The sequence below is a fragment of the Epargyreus clarus genome, unplaced genomic scaffold (genome assembly GCF_041222505.1).
Source record: "Epargyreus clarus isolate Ecla_fem2 unplaced genomic scaffold, WU_Ecla_fem_2.2 ptg000036l, whole genome shotgun sequence".
Classification (NCBI taxonomy): Eukaryota; Metazoa; Arthropoda; class Insecta; order Lepidoptera; family Hesperiidae; genus Epargyreus; species Epargyreus clarus.
Genome location: NW_027332241.1, coordinates 467,509 through 488,386, shown reverse-complemented (window position 1 = coordinate 488,386; position 20,878 = coordinate 467,509). Strand labels below are relative to the sequence as shown.

Sequence of the window (20,878 nt, the reverse complement as noted above, 5' to 3'; positions counted from 1 at the left end):
ATTTCGTTTGTAGTAGCGATATTTTCGTTTGTAGTTCCCCTATTTCGTTAGTAGCAGCGATAATTTTGTTTGTAGTAAATCTATTCTGCTCATATTGGCGATAACTCGTTTGTAGTAGCTCTATTTCGTTTGTGGTAGCGATATTTTCGTTTGTAGTTCCCCTATTTCGTTAGTAGTAGCGATAATTTTGTTTGTAGTAAATCTATTCTGTTCATATTGGCGATAACTCGTTTGTAGTAGCTCTATTTCGTTTGTAGTAGCGATATTTTCGTTTGTAGTTCCCCTATTTCGTTTGTAGTAGCGATAATTTTGTTTGTTGTAAATCTATTCTGTTCATATTGGCGATAACTCGTTTGTAGTAGTTCTATTTCGTTTGTAGTAGTGATATTTTCGTTTGTAGTTCTCCTATTTCGTTTGTAGTAGCGATAATTCTGTTTGTAGTAACTCTATTCTGTTCATATTGGCGATAACTCGTTTGTAGTAGTTCTATTTCGTTTGTAGTAGCGATATTTTCGTTTGTAGTAGCGATAATTTTGTTTGTAGTAAATCTATTCTGTTCATATTGGCGATAACTCGTTTGTAGTGGTTCTATTTCGTTTGTAGTAGTGATATTTTCGTTTGTAGTTCTCCTATTTCGTTTGTAGTAGCGATAATTCTGTTTGTAGTAACTCTATTCTGTTCATATTGGCGATAACTCGTTTGTAGTAGTTCTATTTCGTTTGTAGTAGCGATATTTTCGTTTGTAGTTCCCCTATTTCATTTGTAGTAGCGATAATTTTGTTTGTTGTAAATCTATTCTGTTCATATTGGCGATAACTCGTTTGTAGTAGCTCTATTTCGTTTGTAGTAGCGATATTTTCGTTTGTAGTTCTCCTATTTCGTTTGTAGTAGCGATAATTCTGTTTGTAGTAACTCTATTCTGTTCATATTGGCGATAACTCGTTTGTAGTAGTTCTATTTCGTTTGTAGTAGCGATATTTTCGTTTGTAGTTCCCCTATTTCGTTTGTAGTAGCGATAATTTTGTTTGTAGTAAATCTATTCTGTTCATATTGGCGATAACTCGTTTGTAGTGGTTCTATTTCGTTTGTAGTAGTGATATTTTCGTTTGTAGTTCTCCTATTTCGTTTGTAGTAGCGATAATTCTGTTTGTAGTAACTCTATTCTGTTCATATTGGCGATAACTCGTTTGTAGTAGTTCTATTTCGTTTGTAGTAGTGATATTTTCGTTTGTAGTTCCCCTATTTCGTTTGTAGTAGCGATAATTTTGTTTGTAGTAACTCTATTCTGTTCATATTGGCGATAACTCGTTTGTAGTAGCTCTATTTCGTTTGTAGTAGCGATATTTTCGTTTGTAGTTGATCTGTTTCGTTTGTAGTAGCGATAATTTTGTTTGTAGTAAATCTATTCTGTTCATATTGGCGATAACTCGTTTGTAGTAGTTCTATTTCATTTGTAGTATTGATATTTTCGTTTGTAGTTCTCCTATTTCGTTTGTAGTAGCGATAATTCTGTTTGTAGTAACTCTATTCTGTTCATATTGGCGATAACTCGTTTGTAGTAGTTCTATTTCGTTTGTAGTAGTGATATTTTCGTTTGTAGTTCCCCTATTTCGTTTGTAGTAGCGATAATTTTGTTTGTAGTAACTCTATTCTGTTCATATTGGCGATAACTCGTTTGTAGTAGCTCTATTTCGTTTGTAGTAGCGATATTTTCATTTGTAGTTGATCTGTTTCGTTTGTAGTAGCGATAATTTTGTTTGTAGTAAATCTATTCTGTTCATATTGGCGATAACTCGATTGTAGTAGCTCTATTTCGTTTGAAGTAGCGATATTTTCGTTTGTAGTTGATCTATTTCGTTTGTAGTAGCGATAATTTTGTTTGTAGTGAATCTATTCTGTTCATATTGGCGATAACTCGTTTGTAGTAGCTCTATTTCGTTTGTAGTAACGATATTTTCGTTTGTAGTTGATGTATTTCGTTTGTAGTAGCGATAATTCTGTTTGTTGTAACTCTATTCTGTTCATATTGGCGATAACTCGTTTGTAGTAGCTCTATTTCGTTTGTAGTAGCGATATTTTCGTTTGTAGTTGATCTTTTTCGTTTGTAGTAGCGATAATTCTGTTTGTAGTAAATCTATTCTGTTCATATTGGCGATAACTCGTTTTTAGTAGCTCTATTTCTTTTGTAGTAGCGATATTTTTGTTTGTAGTTGATCTTTTTCGTTTGTAGTAGCGATAATTCTGTTTGTAGTAACTCTATTCTGTTCATATTGGCGATAACTCGTTTGTAGTAGTTCTATTTCGTTTGTAGTAGTGATATTTTCGTTTGTAGTTCTCCTATTTCGTTTGTAGTAGCGATAATTCTGTTTGTAGTAACTCTATTCTGTTCATATTGGCGATAACTCGTTTGTAGTAGTTCTATTTCGTTTGTAGTAGCGATATTTTCGTTTGTAGTTCCCCTATTTCGTTTGTAGTAGCGATAATTCTGTTTGTAGTAAATCTATTCTGTTCATATTGGCGATAACTCGTTTGTAGTAGTTCTATTTCGTTTGTAGTAGTGATATTTTCGTTTGTAGTTCTCCTATTTCGTTTGTAGTAGCGATAATTCTGTTTGTAGTAACTCTATTCTGTTCATATTGGCGATAACTCGTTTGTAGTAGTTCTATTTCGTTTGTAGTAGTGATATTTTCGTTTGTAGTTCTCCTATTTCGTTTGTAGTAGCGATAATTCTGTTTGTAGTAACTCTATTCTGTTCATATTGGCGATAACTCGTTTGTAGTAGTTCTATTTCGTTTGTAGTAGTGATATTTTCGTTTGTAGTTGATCTTTTTCGTTTGTAGTAGCGATAATTCTGTTTGTAGTTACTCTATTCTGTTCATATTGGCGATAACTCGTTTGTAGTAGTTCTATTTCGTTTGTAGTAGTGATATTTTCGTTTGTAGTTGATCTTTTTCGTTTGTAGTAGCGATAATTTTGTTTGTAGTAAATCTATTCTGTTCATATTGGCGATAACTCGTTTGTAGTAGCTCTATTTCGTTTGTAGTAGCGATATTTTTGTTTGTAGTTCCCCTATTTCGTTTGTAGTAGCGATAATTCCGTTTGTAGTAACTCTATTTTGTTTGCAGTATATTAGTTTAGTTTGTAGTACTTGTTTTTTGTTAATATTGGCGATAATTTTGTTTGTAGTTGTAATAATTTTATTGGAATCTCGATCGAATCTAGGGGGTCATGGGTTACTTTTCAAAGTCTTTTAGTTATGTTTCTTAGTTAGTTTTATCAAAAGAATGTTACTTTAAAGAACTACCCACTATAGTCTATAGGAATCATAAAAAAAACGTTCGATTTTTCAATGTCAGGTTCGAATTTTTTTCAAGGTCACCAATTTTTTTTGGGCCAACTACAAACGAAATTTTTTTACTACAAACAACTACTTACCATAGTCTATAGGAATCATAAAAAAAAAGTTCGATTTTTCAAAGTCGGGTGCTGAGATTTTTTTCAAGGTCACCAATTTTTTTTTGGGGCAACTACAAACGAAATATTTTTACTACAAACAACTACTTACCATAGTCTATAAGAATCATAAAAAAAAAGTTCAATTTTCCAAAGTCGGGTGCCAAGTTCACATAGCCCATACATACACTATAGGAATGTGAAGTGTCTACCTGAGATGGCGATCTGAGATCGATTAATCGACAAATCAATCTTTTGGGCCAAACAAATCGATTACTTTAATCGATTTCCAGTAGTGGATCGATTTAGCGAATCGATCTTTCATCCTACAAAATTTAAGGTCGGTCTTTTCAAAGTTGTTTGAATGTGTTACGAACATTTTTTGCTGACGGATACGTATCTCAGAGCTTGTTTGATCTCGATGACATTTTTACTTTCTTCGCCCTCTGTAGCTGAAAATATCGAAGATACATTTTTGGAGAATCGATCCTTTGGGCCTCGAATTATTGCACTTCGGTTCGAATCGATTCAAGAACCGATCTTTGTCTAGAAGAATCGCCATTCCTACTGTCTACATGTTGCGGCACAATAGATAAACAGAAAAACGTCGAAATATACCGGTTTTATGGAAACTATCCTCAATTTATAACTTTTTTCGTATCTGTTTGTGTAACAGCCATAATAATACATACTCTGTAAAAATGAAGTATCTGTCTACACAATAAGTAATTGCGGTTCAAAAGAGACCTGTGACAGATGGGGCAAACAGACTTAGTAATAGGGTCCCCTTTTTAACCTTACTTCTTTGGCATCATTAATAAGACATTTTTATGCATTTATACAAATATTAACTTATCGCATGACCAATAAACGAAATTAATAAATATTAAATACTACAAATAAATCTACGTAAAATAGTGTTACACTACCGCCATCTTTTGAACACTTATCTGAAACATTCGTGTCTCGATACCACCGAATGTGTTTATTTCATTTTAAACTAGATGGCGCTGAATACGTGGATACAATCTTAAACATAGATTGTGATATCGGCGAGCGTTAAGTACGTCTAAAAATAAATATGATCTCGCTTACTTATATTAAAATAGTCAATTAATAATTTACCTTCTATCCTCAAGCGCATCCAAAGAAGTATAACTTAAATAATGTTCATGTTATGAAAATGACTAGAATTTTTGAAAACAGCGTTTTGAGAAAGGATCTCTTAATTTCCATTGTCAGTTATCAAAATGTTTGATTTCTATCTCTAAATAATATAAATATTTTATAATTATAAAATTAAGTCTTAAATTATTATTGTTTTCGTTTCATATATGAATGAAGACTTATTTTTTTTTTATTTTCATATTATTTTCAATGTCTAATATTACACATATCCCTTCGAAGCTTTTTCTATAAAAAAATACACAGGATCTTAATATGGTCGAATATTAATAATGAAAATATATCATTTATGTAACTATTCCTTCGAAGCTATTTTTATTTAACATGAGCTTATATTAAAAACTAAAAACGAAACATAAATTCTGATAAATTATTTTACGAAAATAAAATTTCGTGTTTTTCATGGTGCATTTATAAGGTTTTAAAAAACCGCTCAGACAGCGACAACGCCCCACCCCCCCCCGCCGAAGCGGAGGAGCGAACGATCATCGAGGACTGGTGGCGACCACCACCGCCCGCCTCACGCTCAGGGCGCCGCGCCACGTCTCCTCATCGCGGCTGGCGACATCTCACATGGTGTGATAGTCTCGGGAAGAGCTTACTATAGAAATGATCCTATGAAGTAAGGTCTTGCCGCAAACTTGTCGGCTCAGGGAGGTCATTCCGCGGTAAACGTTCTCAACAGCGTGAGGCAGAGATCGTGACGTCATTTTAGCAGTGACATCTAGAGAAGATCCGCGAAACTATTTTCTAAGTCTACCAACGTCACATTATCAGTGACATCTAGCGAAGATCCACGAAACTATTTTCTAAGTCTACCAACGTCATATTATCAGTGACATCTAGCGAAGATCCACGAAACTATTTTCTAAGTCTACCAACGTCATATTATCAGTGACATCTAGCGGAGATCTGCGGAACTATTTCGTAAGTGCGCTGACATCACATCGATGTAACTGCAACCATTGTATGAAGTCTTAGCAAATAAGTAGTTACACAATTTTTATTTTTTCGTTTCGTTATGTATTTGTTACACGTCTAAATATGAAAAAGGGAAACTTCTATGTGGTTGTAAGCAAATGTCACTGGTTGAGATGGACTCCCTTTTGCCTATCTGTCTATTTTTGGATTGTCCAAAATATATAATATACAGTCTCCGGCCTACAATATAATGTGTAATTATTAATGATGCCACATTCTAGAATTGTAATCTAGCAGTATAACAGGGGTGTTTTCGGGAACGAAGGGGACAGTTCACCAAAAGAAACACATTTACGCTGCAAAATTTTTGTATTATTACACGTATATATTTTAAAGGAAAACCTTTAAATTAAGTTAGTCCCCGGGAGGTCCATTTCAAAGACCATTTAATCTTGTCAATTATTTTTGATTATGATATTGTTAGACGCGGGTGAAACCGCGGAGTACAAGTATTTTCTTAGTCTACCTACGTCATTTTATCACTGACATCTAGCGGAGATCTATGAAACTATTTCCTAAGTCTATCTATGTCATTTTATCAGTGATATCTAGCGGAGTTCTGCGGAACTATATCCTAAGCTTTCGTACTATGATTGTGGTCACAGCGACGTGAAGTCAGCGTGCTTACGAAATAGTTCCGCAGATCTGCGCTAGATGTCACTGATAAAATGACGTCACATTCTCTGCCTCACGCTGTTGAGAACGTTTACCGCGGAATGACCTCCCCTGGCCGGCGAGTTTGCGACAAGACCTTACTTCATAGGATCATTTCTATAGTAAGCTCTTCCCGAGACTATCACACCATGTGAGATGTCGCCAGCCGCGATGAGGAGACGTGGCGCGGCGCCCTGAGCGTGAGGCGGGCGGTGGTGGTCGCCACCAGCCCTCGATGATCGTTCGCTCCTGCGCTTCGGCGGGGGAGGGTGGGGCGTTGTCGCTGTCTGAGCGGTTTTTTAAACCTTATAAATACACAATGGAAAGCACGAAATTTCAATTTCGTAAAATATTCTATCTAGAGGTGAGATATACTAGGTAAAATGCGTACTGAGTCTTAGAAGTACGCGTCCGCCTAAAGACTTATTCCAAAAACTAGGTCCACGAGTATTTAGGCGTCTCTAGTTTAATGACGTTTCCATAACTAGCGTATAGCTATACTTCTGATCTAGTAATGGATTATTATTACGATTTATGAATTATTAACGTCTATTAAGCAAAGTTCATAAACGTTTTCGTTTTAAAATATTTTAAATTAAATCGTATTGAAAAATTGAATCAATTAAATGTCAGTTATTTATATACCAAATTATTTTCAAATAACTTAATATTTTACAATTTATTTGATCACAAAACACTGAATGAGGTTTAAAAACGCATAACTAATAAATCGACTTACAAGCATCAAGTGCCGCGAACCGAACTTCTCCAAGATCCGACGCATGTCACTGGAACCGACCGACCGAGCTTGTGAGTGTGCGAGTCACAAACCCGCAACTAGGCGAGACGCCTAAATACTCGAGACGCGTTTACGCGGTGAACACTTATAAGTCTTTACGCGTCCAATCAAAAATCTATTCCAAAAACTTATTCCAGTATATACGTCTCACCTCTAACTTATTCCAAAAACGAGGTCCACGAGTATTAAGGCGTCTCGAGTTTAATGACGTCTCCACAACTAGCGTATAGTTATACTCTTAACATCGAGATCTAGTAATGAGGTATTATACGATTTATGGATTATTAACGTCTATTAAGCTGAGTACATAAACGTTTTCGTTTTAAAATACTTTAAATTAAATAGTATTGAAAACTTTAATCAATTAAAAATCAGTTCTTTACATATCAAATTATTTACAAATTACTCAATATTTTACAATTTACTTCAAAAACAAAACATCCATCCACGAATAAATTAAAAGACAGTTGTTTATTATAATGATACAAAAGTCACTTTAAAACTTATAACGTAAACAATAAGCACCATTCCTGTGAGGTATCTTAACGTACTGATTTAAAAACTAAATATTCCGAAATATATACATTGTTTTGGTAAGTAACTAGTAAGTAAACAAACTCTTTACAAAGTAATAGTGATTCTAAATGTATAGACATTAGGTTTAAAAACGCGTAACAAATAAATCAACTTACAAACATCAAGTGCCGCGAACCGAACTTCTCCGAGTTCCCGCGAATGTCACTGGAACCGACCGACCGAGCTTGCGAGTGTGCGAGTCACAAACCCGCAACTAGGCGAGACGCCTAAATACTCGAGACGCGTTTACGTGGTGAGCACGGAATAAGTCTTTACGCGTCCAGTCAAAAACTTGTTCCAAAAACCTATTCCAGTATATACGTCTCACCTCTAATTCTATCAGAATTTATTTTTTAAATTTAAATTTAGTGTCGTATAAGCTCATAATATTTTTATAGACATAGTTACATAATGTAAATGATACATTTTTCCTTATTCAATATTAAGCATTGAAAAATATGTAAATAAAAAAAGTCTTCATTCAAATGTGAAACGAGAACACTAACAATTTAAGAAAAAAAAACAAATTTAAAAGCGAATATGTTCAGGTTAGAGGTTAGTGATGAAGATATTCTATAAATTGTATTGTGTTTCAACAGTGCTTAGTGTTTGAAGACTCGGCGGTGGGGGTGACGGCGGGTATACACGCGGGGATGCAGGTTCGATTCCCTGTTTAAAGCTGCATAATATTATCTTGTTTATAAATTTTAAATCGGAGGGTGGTAGAACCTTTTGTGGTTAGACTCCGGCGGCATTACCGCCAAACCTATTTCTACCTAATATCAGCAGTGTTAAGCGATGCTATGTTCCGGTTTGAAGGGTGTGGTAAGGGAAATATACTTTTCCGAGGCGTTCTAACTTAGTTCTCAGGGGTAGCGGCGCATGTGGCTGACGTCAGGTAGTAATATCTAATCCTAACTGGTGTTGATTACAGGTGTCCATGCGCGGCAGTAGCCACTTACCATCAGGTGGACTGCATGCTCGTCTGCTACTCCTATATTATAAAAAATGTTATTTTACAGGTGGTAATGATCCCGGACCCTCGACTCGACCGTGAACAAACCCGCCAAGCCACCATCGTGGTGAGGTCTCTCATGGACTTCAAACCTGAACTATTCGGGCTGCCACCCTTCGACGACACACCGCCGAGGAAAGATAGGATAGAGACCTGATCTACAAGTGGGGTTTGTGAGAGCGTGGATTGTGTATGTCGCAATCTTCATGTGATGTCCATATTGCACTTTGCATATGAAAAAATCCATTCTTAGTTTAGAGTCACACCCCACGCTACTACAATAAAATGAAATTGTAAGTGTTCAGTTTCAGTCAGTAGGTTTACAATATAAAGTGCAAATGTTGTTTATACAGATATGCATTTAAAATAAAAACTTAACACATTTTATGAGTTTAATTGACAACCTTCATACCAATGATATACCACTATTAATAATTCGCCAAGTACGAGTGGAACTCGCACATGGAGGCTTCTGTACCACCAAATGTTCATTATTTCTTAATTATTTTTATTCATTTTATTATTTTCAACAACACTTAGTTATATGACACAACAATAGGTGGCGTTGGGGTGATGATGAATAATTATGTCACACAAAAATAGATGGCGTAAAAAAATCATGTGTCTATCTATTCCGGTTCCGGAGATATAGCCCTGTGACAGACGGACAGACAGCGAAGTCTTAGTAATAGGGTCCCGTTTTTACCCTTTGGGTACGGAACCCTAAAAACGGAGATGGGTCGTACACATTCAAAAATTGGCACATGAAATACGGATTAATTATTCCATGCTAACTATGTTTATCTCTTTTTTGCGCATTAACCGATTCAATGCGGCGGCCTTTTGGACAAACTTTAACGCCTGGCGGCGAACAAATATTTCGTGGCACCACTGTGGTGCCAAACGCCAGCGACTTTGATGGCACCGCAAAGGTGCCCTCCGCCATGAATTGTAACTTATCGTTTTTTTTGCCTTTTCCACGTGCTGTAAGTTTAGTAGCCACCCAAAAGCGAAAGTGAATGGTTTAAACGCACAAAAATACTCATTTCAAATGTAAGTACTACATTAATTGTTTAGCTGTTTAAATGCAATATTTTACACTTATCACGAAAGTGTTATATACCAAAAGATAGGAAAAATCTTTGAATTTTATCACATAAACACTAGAAATGCACAGAAATACAAATAAAAAAATTAACAAATACGTGAATAGTTGCTATTTCTTGTCAAATTTTTGGTGTTGCTTATTGACAATATCGATAAAAAATATCGATATTTCCATTCCATTCCAGTTTAAATGAAAACACAATGGAAAAATAAACGTTTAATACATATTCATTTACAATCCCTTTTTATTTTTATTTTAAAAACATCTTAGAAAAATCCAATTATCGAAAACACAAAACAAATTAATTTATATATCAAATATAAATATAAAGTCATAAAAATATAATGTGCAATCCTAAACAATAATTGCTTCTTTCTGCCATACTCGGTGTTCTTCAGATCATCTTTCACAATATATCGCCGAAGGCCTAGGATCCACATAACAATCAACTCTTTGTTGTCTACGAGGCTCATGTCACAGTTGAATAAGACTTTGTCGGTGGTTGAGAGGCTGTTGTATAAACCCAGGGTGTTACCATCCTCAAATAACCATTCGTTCAACCCAAAGTAAGACAACACTGATCCCAGATTATTAATTTTTTTGTAAATTTTCAACAATCTGAAAACGAAAAAAAAAGTTAAGTTTTCGCCGGACAAAATAATATTGTTAGTCTTGTGGAGATGAATACTTGTTGTGTTGAAATCCCATCAAAATCGTTCGTGTGAAAATGGAAGCCAAGTTCAATATTATGATAAACGTAGTCGTCGTTCACTGAAGGTAGAATTGAGTCCTAAATGGATATCAAAATTTTGATATTGTATATAAACAACATACTAAAATTGATTTAAAACATAATTTCACATAATGCTATTTATATGTCTCTTATACACAAACGGTCTTATTCATAAAAAGTTATAGCACACTTATAACGTTACTAAAGTACTCGTACGATTGTCAAAAAGTGTTATTCATAAACGCATTTTAGGCTCTAGAGTCTAAACCGTTCTATAAGCCTTCTATAACTTATAGAGGCCAGAACCCTACTATAACAGTGCTATAAGACAAAGATGGCCGACTCTCAACAGCTGACTCGTGATTACTAACCTAATTTGACAATACGTTTTGAATAAATTTTAAATATCAATGTCCGTTTTGTATACAAACTTGAAATAATTTATTTTAATATCCGATAAATAATATTATAATATCACTATTTTAAATTACTATGAAAATTTTACAAAGCTTAGATATTATTAAAAATTTAGAAAACCGTTCACTTCGAAAAACATTGCACCAAAGAGTTATCCGTTTTTTTTAAACGACGAAGACTTTCGGAAGCGTTATCGCTTTAATAAATCGACAGTAAATTTTATAATTTATTTCGTACGTAATGATCGTAAATTAGATCGCAGAGGTCCTAGTACACCTTCTGAAATACAGGGTTTACTGCCATAAGATATTGCGAATGTTTACAAAACGAAACTTAATTGAATTTAACTTTATATAATTATATCAACATTACAAAAAACATTAATATCCAACTAATTTTTACTCCTTTATCTTTTAACAACTTTTGCTTCACATCCCATTTTAACAAATAAAATATTTTTAAATTCGCGGTATTTACAAATACAATGACACTGACATATTGTTATTTCAGTGTCATTGTATTTGTAAATACTTGGTTTTATCGACAACGCATGACAAGAATGTCAAGACAGAATATTTTTTTAATACGAAATAATGTAATTAATTTATGTTTATCTATGGATATTTGTCAATTTGTTCGCCGAACTTCACTAAAATGGCAACATTTTCATTTATAGTTGATTTTAGCGACACATTAGTTATAGAAGGTTTATGGAACGTTTATGAATAAGCAATTTTATGGAACGTTTTATAAGCTTATCGAACACTTTAACTAATGAGTGCTTAAAACCTTCTATAAGCAGTTTTTACGAATAAGACCGTAGTATTTATTTGTGTACAGTATATTCATTCATTTGAAAAGATTAAAATTTCAAACGAGCTTGAGGTTCATCTGATGCTGGGTATTCACTGCCGTTAGGACATCTGTAGCGGACTCCACGTAGTAGGTATAGGTTCTAGTGAAGGTGATCAGATAGATCTAGCTACTCCTGAGCACTAAGACGGTTGTTGGTATCGTAAGAAGATCATATGTAAGTCAGTCGGCATCTTCACCTTTCCACCGAAACGCAACACTGCTTCGTGCTAGAAATAAGTCTGGTGGCACCTCCCCAATTGTATTAGCTTTACCATCTACAACAACCTTGTATGTATACAAACACTAACTTTGATTGTAAATATCTACAAGTGGCCTGGTCTTTGCTACTTTAGCATAGGGAGAACTCTTGCTAAGCCAGGCGATCACCTGGCCTGCGGCAGTGCTCCAATAGAATCAGATCGTACTTTATACATATAATTATATGGAAATTTATTAGAAAATATTGGAGGTGGTAGAACCCTTTGTGGTTCGACTCCGGCGGCACCACCGCCACACCTATTTCTACCTAATAACAGCAGTGTTAAGCGCTGCTGTGTTCCGGTTTGAAGGGTGTGGTAAGGGAGACAGACTTTTCCGAGGCATTCCAGCTTAGTCCTCAGGGGTAGCAGCGCATCTGTGGCCGACCTCAGGTAGGAATATCTAATCCTATCAGGGGTTGATTACAGATGTCCATGGGCGGCAGTAGCCACTTACCATCAGGTGGACTGCATGCTCGTCTGCTACTCTTATAAAAAAAAAAAAAAAAAAACTGCAAAAGCGTGATTCAGGAGACAGGGGAAGAAACAGTACCTTAGTTTCTTCCCCGTGATATAGAGAGCGCAGTCAACGATGCTCGCAGGAATATAATGCAGCAGCCAGTTCAATATTATGTAGACAAACTTGTGTTTTGCCAAGTTCGTGAAGCCATACCATACTGTTTTGGGAGATATAAATTCCCTAGCTTGAGTGTCTAATGTTAGGACGAGTTGGCCTGCAAATAAAAATAGTTATATTCCTCTCATCTCTCATCGTGGAGTTCACAGATCTCTGTCCTCTCTGACCTGACAGAATAATCCTTATTCTGTTAGGTCAGGAGTAGCTATATACTACCACTGACTTTTTAGGGTTCCGTACCCAAAGGGTAAAAACGGAAACCTATTACTAAGACTTCGCTGTCTGTCCGACTTCCGTCTGTCCGTCTGTCACAGGGCTATATCTCCGGAACCGTAATACATAGATACATGATTTTTACAGAGTCTGCATAACAGTGGCCGCTATAACAATAAATACTAAAAATAAAATAAAGTTGAATATTAAAGGGGGTCTCCATAAAAAAACCGGATTTTTTCGGCATTTTTCGATCTAACTGTTAAACCGCACTAGGAAGATGGTTGAAATTTTTACAATCCATTTACTACTGTGTATTATAATAAATACAAATAAGAACCATAAAATATATTTTAATATACTTATTTTAATTTTATTATACGTTGTTTACAAATCATTCATCATCACCCTAACGCCATCTATTGTTGTGTCATATAACTAAGTATTGTTGAAAATAATAAAATGAATAAAAATAAGTAAAAAATAATGAACATTTGGTGGTACGGAAGCCTCCTGTGCGAGTTCGACTCGTACTTGCCGAATTATTTAAGTAATGCGACGCCTCTTGTTTATATAGAATCTAATCGTTTACTACTATAGTAGAATCTAATCTATGACTACGTGAGTATTGAGTATGAGTAGGTGACCCTAAGTTCAACGCATAGCCCTAAGTTCAAAGCGACTGAACCTACGTAATCAAAGCATGTAAGTGGGCACTAAGAAACGAATTTTTGAAATTTCACCCCTAAGGGGAAACCATAGGTGTTCAAAAATTATATGAAATTTCATCGCTTTGGAAGTTGAACACGAGTGTTTTAGATTAATGCTCTTAGTTAATAGAATAAGTTGTTTTTTGGTTTTTGGAAATTCTGCTCCTTAGCATAATATATGCCATATTATAATAGTTTTATCGGAAGTTCGATACTTTAAATTTAAATTATTTTTATATGTTTTCGTACATCCTTTAACAATTTAATGAAAAAATCAAATATTATAATTGTTATGCCCTATACGATTATTTAACTAACAAGGCAAGAGGTCTTTAAAAAACTTAACGGTATTTGAATGCACAGTTGGCAAGCACGGGAGACTCTGACCTAATACTTCTCGTTCTAAGACCCCTGTCCAGCAGTGGCACAGTAAAGGTTTGTCGACGAAGACAAGTTAAATCAAATCTTGTACTGAGTATAATCAAAATATTCCTTACCCATTGTAAAATGATTTCTATTACTGGTCACATTGTAGATCTTCGTTTGTCTGCCTGACTGTCCGTGTATCCGCGCCGTGTCCCAGCCAGCGGCCACCAGTACGTTGGTGACAACGTCCACTGGAATGAAGTCCATTCGATTGTTCGTATCGCCCCGAATTACGTGGATCATGCCCAGAATAGAGCCGAGTACGAGCTGTCAGAAACCAAAGATATAGTTACATAGCTGCTTAAGATTAGGTAGCCACTGTGGTGATGTAAGTTCTTTTTTTAATCTAATTGTTCAGTATTTAGAACTGGTCGAAATAATGAGTATAAAAAGTAAATTCACAATTTTAAAATGTTGAAGTTTCTGTCATAACACACATAATACATACAGTCGGCATTCGGAATTCGTCACGGGACGTATATTGTATTATATAGTTTATTACGGAGGTCCTGGGGACCTATTCGGGAGTCGCGAGTGTGTGTGCATCAAGGACGACCGGTCGCCGAAGGGAGCAGCGCACCACTCATCGGTATTTTTATTGTTTTCACCTACACTATTGTCAGTAGCGCACAAGAATCTGAGATGTGATTAGAGTCTCCCCGATACCTGAACAATAGATATGTTGTTACCCCTCAGGTCTAAGATTAAGCGCTTCGTAGAAGTGTCTAACTTGGTAAGCTCTTTGTGTCTCTAGTATTTTGTATAAATAGTTCCACGTACTCCGCTAGCTCCTAGGACCTGGTTGGAGTCAACCCATCCTGGAGATGGCTCCCGGTATGCTCCAATTACTAAAACAATATTTGGAAGATACTGTTAAAACGCTCAGAAGGAATTCCAAAAATACAAAATATTCTTCCATAATCATCGACATTTACAACAATATACGAGTATCTTTATCTAATAATTTATCACACTTCCTTCACAAGAGACATTTCAAAATTCAGATGAAATAATTTCATTGCTTAGAGCAGCGTTTCCCAACCTTTTTCAGTCCACGGACCCTTAGGAAATCAAGCACAGTTTTCACGGACCCCCTTAATAAAATAAACAGCAAAAAAGCGGATCAGGTATTTATTTGAGTTATTACAGATACAAAAAAAAACAATTACAGAAGTATGTGGTTGAAAAAAGCAGTAAAGCGGCCGTTTTGCATTTAATGAGCGATTTATGTATGGTCCAGAGATGACACCGCGGACCCCCATACATATACTCGCGGACCCCCAGGGGTCCGCGAACCACAGGTTGGGAAACGCCGGCTTAGAGCAAGACTGAATATTCCAAAAATATAAAAATATAATAAGTATTATAAAAAACTTCCAGTCCCAAAACTTACCTATAGCTGGTCTGACGACGCACACGGGCAGGTCAGCTGCCATCGTCCTCACCGTCTCCTCCGCCACCGCCTTCGTGAATGTGTACGTGTTTGGCCAATCTGACCCACGACTGTCAACAAATATTAGGCAAATTTTAATAATTTTTGATACAATTTAAGAGCTTATTTTTGGTATTCCAAATATATCTTTGTGATTTGTTGATTGGGATCACGCACCTCAATTTGTTAAAGTTATGAGCATATTAGTAATTAATTATTACTTTCTTTAACGATGAAGGAAAACGCCGTGAGGAAACCTGCCTACAGAAGAGAACTTTAAAAAATCCCAAAGATATGTGACATCTACTAATATGCACTTGGCCAGTGTGGTGGGCTATGGCCTAAGGAGACCTATGCCTAGCAGTAGGACTGTAATAGGTTGACGACACTCACCTTTTTAAAATGTCATTAAGGTAGTCAATCTCATTATTCTCCGCCAACGTAATCATATCCTCAGGCGCTATCGGAGCCTCGTAGAAATCTTCACGCACTGCCTTATTGATACGATGTTTAGTAGCATGAGAGTACGCAGTGGACACATGCACCATTGATCTGTTAACATTAACGTTATTTGAAGGAGGTAGATCCCTTTGTGGATCGATCCAGAGGAACCATCGATTCACTTATTGTTGTTTAATAACATGTTCTGGTTTGTGTGGTAAGGGGTACATCCTTATCTGAGGAGTTTCAACTTAGTCCTTAGCGATAAGAGTGAAGTGATCACGAGCGCAGTTAGACAATTAGATCGTTTTTAAACACTTTTGCTTCTTATTTTTTTAATATATGACAATGCGACATGATGATAATTTTTACAATCACTTGAAATTCTTTCCAAAATGAAATCTATCTAGATTATTTCTAACCAAAAAGCCACGTTCATTAATGATTCAACTATTATAAATGGCTTGGCTTCAATATCGGCGAATTAAAAAACTATAATTCCTTAGTTTACCCCCGAAGAGGTTGATTTTCAAAAAACTATAAAACATGTGACGTATTATTTCAAAGTCATCATTTTCAAAGTCCTTGTTTCAAAACCAGTGGATTTTTAGAGGCTTTCATTTATTAACCCCTTGGGGGCGGAGTGTGGAAAAAATAAGTTTTTATTAAGTAGGTGGTTAAGTCATAACAAATATTTCTATAAGTATACTTAAGTTGTAATTTTGTATATGTGTGATAGAACTCAATTATTCCACTTACTTAAGCTGGCGACAAGCCCTGGCCAAGAGCATCATTTCCCTGGTCCCTCGTACATTGGTGATGGTCGCAGTACGTACGTCTTCTTGGAAGTTTACTGTTGCCGCCATGTGGAATATTACATTGACCTGCATGAAACATAACGCACGATTTGTGTGATAAAGTGTAATGTAGGTATGTAATGTGATATAATGTAATGTTATGCAACGTAATATAATGTAATGTAATAAATTAGAATAATTTAGTCTCAAATTAGCATATCCTACAAGGCCAGAATCAAATGTACATCATAAGCTCCTTTATTATTATTTCTTAAATGTTACAACTGTAGGTGAACTTAATAAAATAAATAAATACATAAATAAATTATAAAAATTATAAGAAGACTCAGTTGATATGTAGATATAGATTTATATTTATAGAATCACACTACACTATATCACAATATAACAGTTATAAGTATTTTAGGAACAGACTATGAGCTTAAAGAATAACAATTATAGCTGCGTTAATTGTGAGCACTCGTTGAAGTCCACGACCAGAACGCTCCTCTCTGTTCACTCGAGCGCCGCCATGATGTCATCCCCACTTCACGTACCCTCTGTCATTGCAGATCAAATAAAACACTTATTATTTTAATGCTTTATAATAAAATGTGAACTGTTGACGACAATATCCGGCCCTCCTGCATACACATAGTCCTCGAATGTCTCCGGGTCTGGTGTAAATGCTGAGAATAACTGTTGACGACAACACAATCGCCTATGCAACTATTGTTCAGCGATAGTCAATATGTAGTTGCACCGTTTTCATCAACTAACTTCTACCTTGACTAAGCTACTAACTGCGACGCGCCGCGCACAGAGTACTCTTATAAAGTAACACATTACCTCCTCAGTGATAGTCTTCCAGTCATCTTCACTCAGATCCATCTTGAGCTCTCTCACATCTCCATCTATTGGGATTATTTTGTCCGTAAAATTTGGGTACAATTTTTTCAAAGGATCGTATACCTGGAAACACGTCTCAAATGAGCTTGTGATATAGAAAAGATGTGCTGAACAAGCGTTCAGGAAATTTGGTAAATAGTATTGGCCGACGAGATCAAGAGCATTGCTACCACTGCGACCGAGTTGTAATTAACGAAGTAGATGTCCCACAGCCTTATCTTCGCTTCGGATGACCAGAGGGCTGGTAGCTATTTTGCCCAAAAAATTAGCCTTACTATACAGCGAGGTAAGGCTGCCAGCTTTCTGCGCACTGTGCCACAAGTAGGAGGAGGAGGAGTGTGGGACAATTTTATTTTATAAGTATAACTTATTATTATTTATTACTTTTAGTGAACTTTACTTTACTAATTATTATATTTTTATTATTATTGTGTTATGTAATAAAGGCATTTACGTAATTTAAAAAAGTTGTAATTTGTTTTAAAATATAAGAGATTGTACTGTAAACTTGCATCTTGCAACTTTTTGCAGTATAAGAGCTGTGTTGCGAGACTTTTGTTATACGTTTTATACAGCTGTACTCACTGGGTCAGATAGGATTTCGTGCAGTCTCACTTGCGCCGGCTTCCCTTTCTTCGGTCGAAGCAAAACGTAAATTTTTCTAACATTACAAGATCTGTCAAATTTTTTTATGATTATACGCTTTAATTAATAACTGGTGTTATAAATTAAATTATTTTCTGAACTAAAAATCACGCTATAACAGTTATTGAAATTAAAAAGCAATAATTATTTGCAAACTTGTGATAACTTTCGCTAAGGCGATCGAACAACCTCGCTTCGAAAATCGTTAATCCTGAGGATGAAATGTTAATAAGGACAATGGTACAAACTTATTAAAATTGTGTATTGCCATCGGTTTTTGATAATTCTTCAAAATTTCGAATTAAACTGAACGTTCAAAGTGGATATAGAAATCGGGTTCAATGATTCCGTTACTTGTTACTTACATACATACATACAAACATACAACCCAAGCTAATAAAAGCGTGTTAAAAAGGGTAAGAGTCCACAAGAAAGGGCCCCCAAAATAGAGAAAATATCAAATTTCCAAAAAATCCAACACTGTCCAAATAAAGTAGAAACTAAACGTACCTGATGAGTTTCTCGATGAGTTGCTTCCCCAGGAACCCGGAGCCCCCCGTTATGAATATTGTTGCGTCATCGTACAGCTTTGCCACGTCAGAGTCGCCGCGCAGAAGCGCTTCTTCTATGTTCCTGTGCTTCGCTTTGAATGCTGTCTCCACTGCTAGAGCTGGATCCATCTATGGTAAGGGTTGGTAATTGCATATATTTTTTGAATTAAGTTAAGATTAAAACTACTTCGCAACAATCCGCTACAAATATGTATGATGGTATATATTTTAAACCATGCAGTATGTACCACCCTCCCTCCCTCAAAGGAAAAATAAATAAAAAAAAAAATAAATAAAAAAAGTGTGTGTGTGTCAGCTACGACGCACGATTGGAGTTTACTCCTTACGAATGATAATTATGATATATATCGAATAGAAAAAAGGGTAGGTAAATGAACGCATCTGCTAAAATGATAAGAGAAACAAACATATATCTGTAATTATTCGGATTATTTATATTACTTCAATAATGCGTATTACATAAAGTATGTTACAAAATAATATAAAATAGCGCCATCTAGTGGCAAGTTCTATAAATTGTAAGTTTGCAAGTTTATCAATCTATGTATTTTGGTTCCAAATATTATAATGGTAACTTAATATAATTGTTTATATTAAAGTAAATTTTAATATAATATAATTATTTATATTTAAAACAATGTTAAACGTTTTATAACTTAAAACTTAATAATTATAATTTCTTTGCCATCTATAAAATATCCTTGTTGCAATTTACGGATGAAATTTATATGAGACTCAATAAACATGTTATTATATGTAATTTGGATTGTTTCTGAATGTTTTATAATTCTAGAATTCATTTAAAACGTATTGCTAATTTTATATAACTTATTTTGAACATAATTCATTAGCAATAATTCTGTATTAAATATTAAATAATACTGTTTTGATTTTGCCCGTTTATCGTTGATAGATGGTGCTGATCAATAATGCATCCATTTTTATAAGTTAAATTAACATATCAGTAACTTACAAAAGCCTCTTTATGTTAAAAACTTATTTTGCTAATATTATATCTTATTCAATTGCTTACTGATTTTATATGTTACTCTTCTTTAAAAACGTTCATAAAAGATTGTTAATCATATTATGGCGCCAATGTTCATATTTTTCACAGTGTTTATAAATGATCAAACCTATAACTTAATTTATGCAAAAATGTAAACAAATTAGTTAATGACGTTTTAATGTTTTATATATTGCTAATTATTTTTATTGTAATAATTACTTTCATATGGGATTTGAACTTACTGTATTTTAAATTAATAAAAGCACTCTTGATTCATATTTTGGTTACCGTTACGCCTCAACTTTTCGTGTTACACTTGATTTTACTCCTCATAAAATTTCCGTACCGGGCCTTATAACTCAAATCGTTTCTTAAGGAGTAAACTCCAAAAAGAAAACAAAAAAAAAATATATATATACCATCATACATATTTGTAGCGGATTGTTGTGAAGTAGTTTTAATCTTAACTTAATAGCATGGATTTCCGCAAAGCAACGCCTGATACAATTAACTATATATTTTTTGATAATCTATGATAACTTTGTAATTAAGAAACTCGGCTTCTTCATCGATGGGTCAGAGGTTTAAAGGTGTATAAGGAGGTATGAAAGTGGTAGAACCTTTTGTGGTTCGACCGCCACACCTATTTCTGCCTTATAACAGCAGAGTTAAGCGCTGCTGTGTTCTGGTTTTAAGGGTGTGGTATGGGAAACATACTTTTCCGAGGCGTTCCAGTTTAGTCCTCAGGGGTAGCGGCGCATCTGTGGCTGACCTCCAGTACGAATATGAAGATACGAATATACAGATGTCCATGGGCGGCAGTAGCCACTTACCATCAGGTGGACTGCATGCTCGTCTGCTACTCTATAATATAAATAAAAACTCGGGCATACATATCTGATTTTTCAGAGTTATGTGCGCATTAGAAATTAATTATCACTTGCTTAATTAAACAGTGAATTCATTAAGCGAGTCTTCAAAACCTTCAACAAAGAAATTCTTACCGTTGTGAAGTCTACAAAAAGTCGCCAAAATTGCTTCAAGCTGTTATACT

General features: G+C 35.1%; 2 protein-coding genes and 2 non-coding genes across 4 annotated transcripts in view; 2 read left to right on the top strand and 2 right to left on the bottom strand.

The window, feature by feature from the left end:
* Positions 1 to 9,046, top strand: part of LOC140756904 (probable pseudouridine-5'-phosphatase) — a 68,273-nt gene extending 59,227 nt beyond the window's left edge. The window contains exons 7-8 of the mRNA XM_073092442.1: positions 8,248 to 8,307; positions 8,671 to 9,046. Of these exons, the coding sequence (XP_072948543.1) occupies positions 8,248 to 8,307; positions 8,671 to 8,820 (210 nt within the window). The 3' untranslated portion in view covers positions 8,821 to 9,046. The remainder of the gene's footprint in view (positions 1 to 8,247; positions 8,308 to 8,670) is intronic.
* On the bottom strand, positions 5,067 to 5,270 carry LOC140757053 (small nucleolar RNA U3). Its single transcript, XR_012103934.1, has one exon. It is a non-coding gene; the product is annotated as a small nucleolar RNA U3 (small nucleolar RNA).
* Positions 6,366 to 6,569, top strand: LOC140757052 (small nucleolar RNA U3). The gene has a single exon (XR_012103933.1). It is a non-coding gene; the product is annotated as a small nucleolar RNA U3 (small nucleolar RNA).
* A 991-nt stretch (positions 9,047 to 10,037) lies between the features above and the next one.
* On the bottom strand, positions 10,038 to 18,923 carry LOC140756823 (fatty acyl-CoA reductase wat-like). Its single transcript, XM_073092355.1, has 10 exons — positions 18,754 to 18,923; positions 18,184 to 18,274; positions 17,539 to 17,661; positions 16,652 to 16,776; positions 15,845 to 16,003; positions 15,413 to 15,522; positions 14,800 to 14,867; positions 14,091 to 14,286; positions 12,587 to 12,767; positions 10,038 to 10,389 (listed from the first exon to the last, which is right to left on the bottom strand). The coding sequence occupies exons 1-10, from the start codon at positions 18,921 to 18,923 to the stop codon at positions 10,038 to 10,040; spliced, it is 1,575 nt and encodes a 524-aa protein (XP_072948456.1).
* Between the last annotated feature and the right edge of the window lie 1,955 nt (positions 18,924 to 20,878).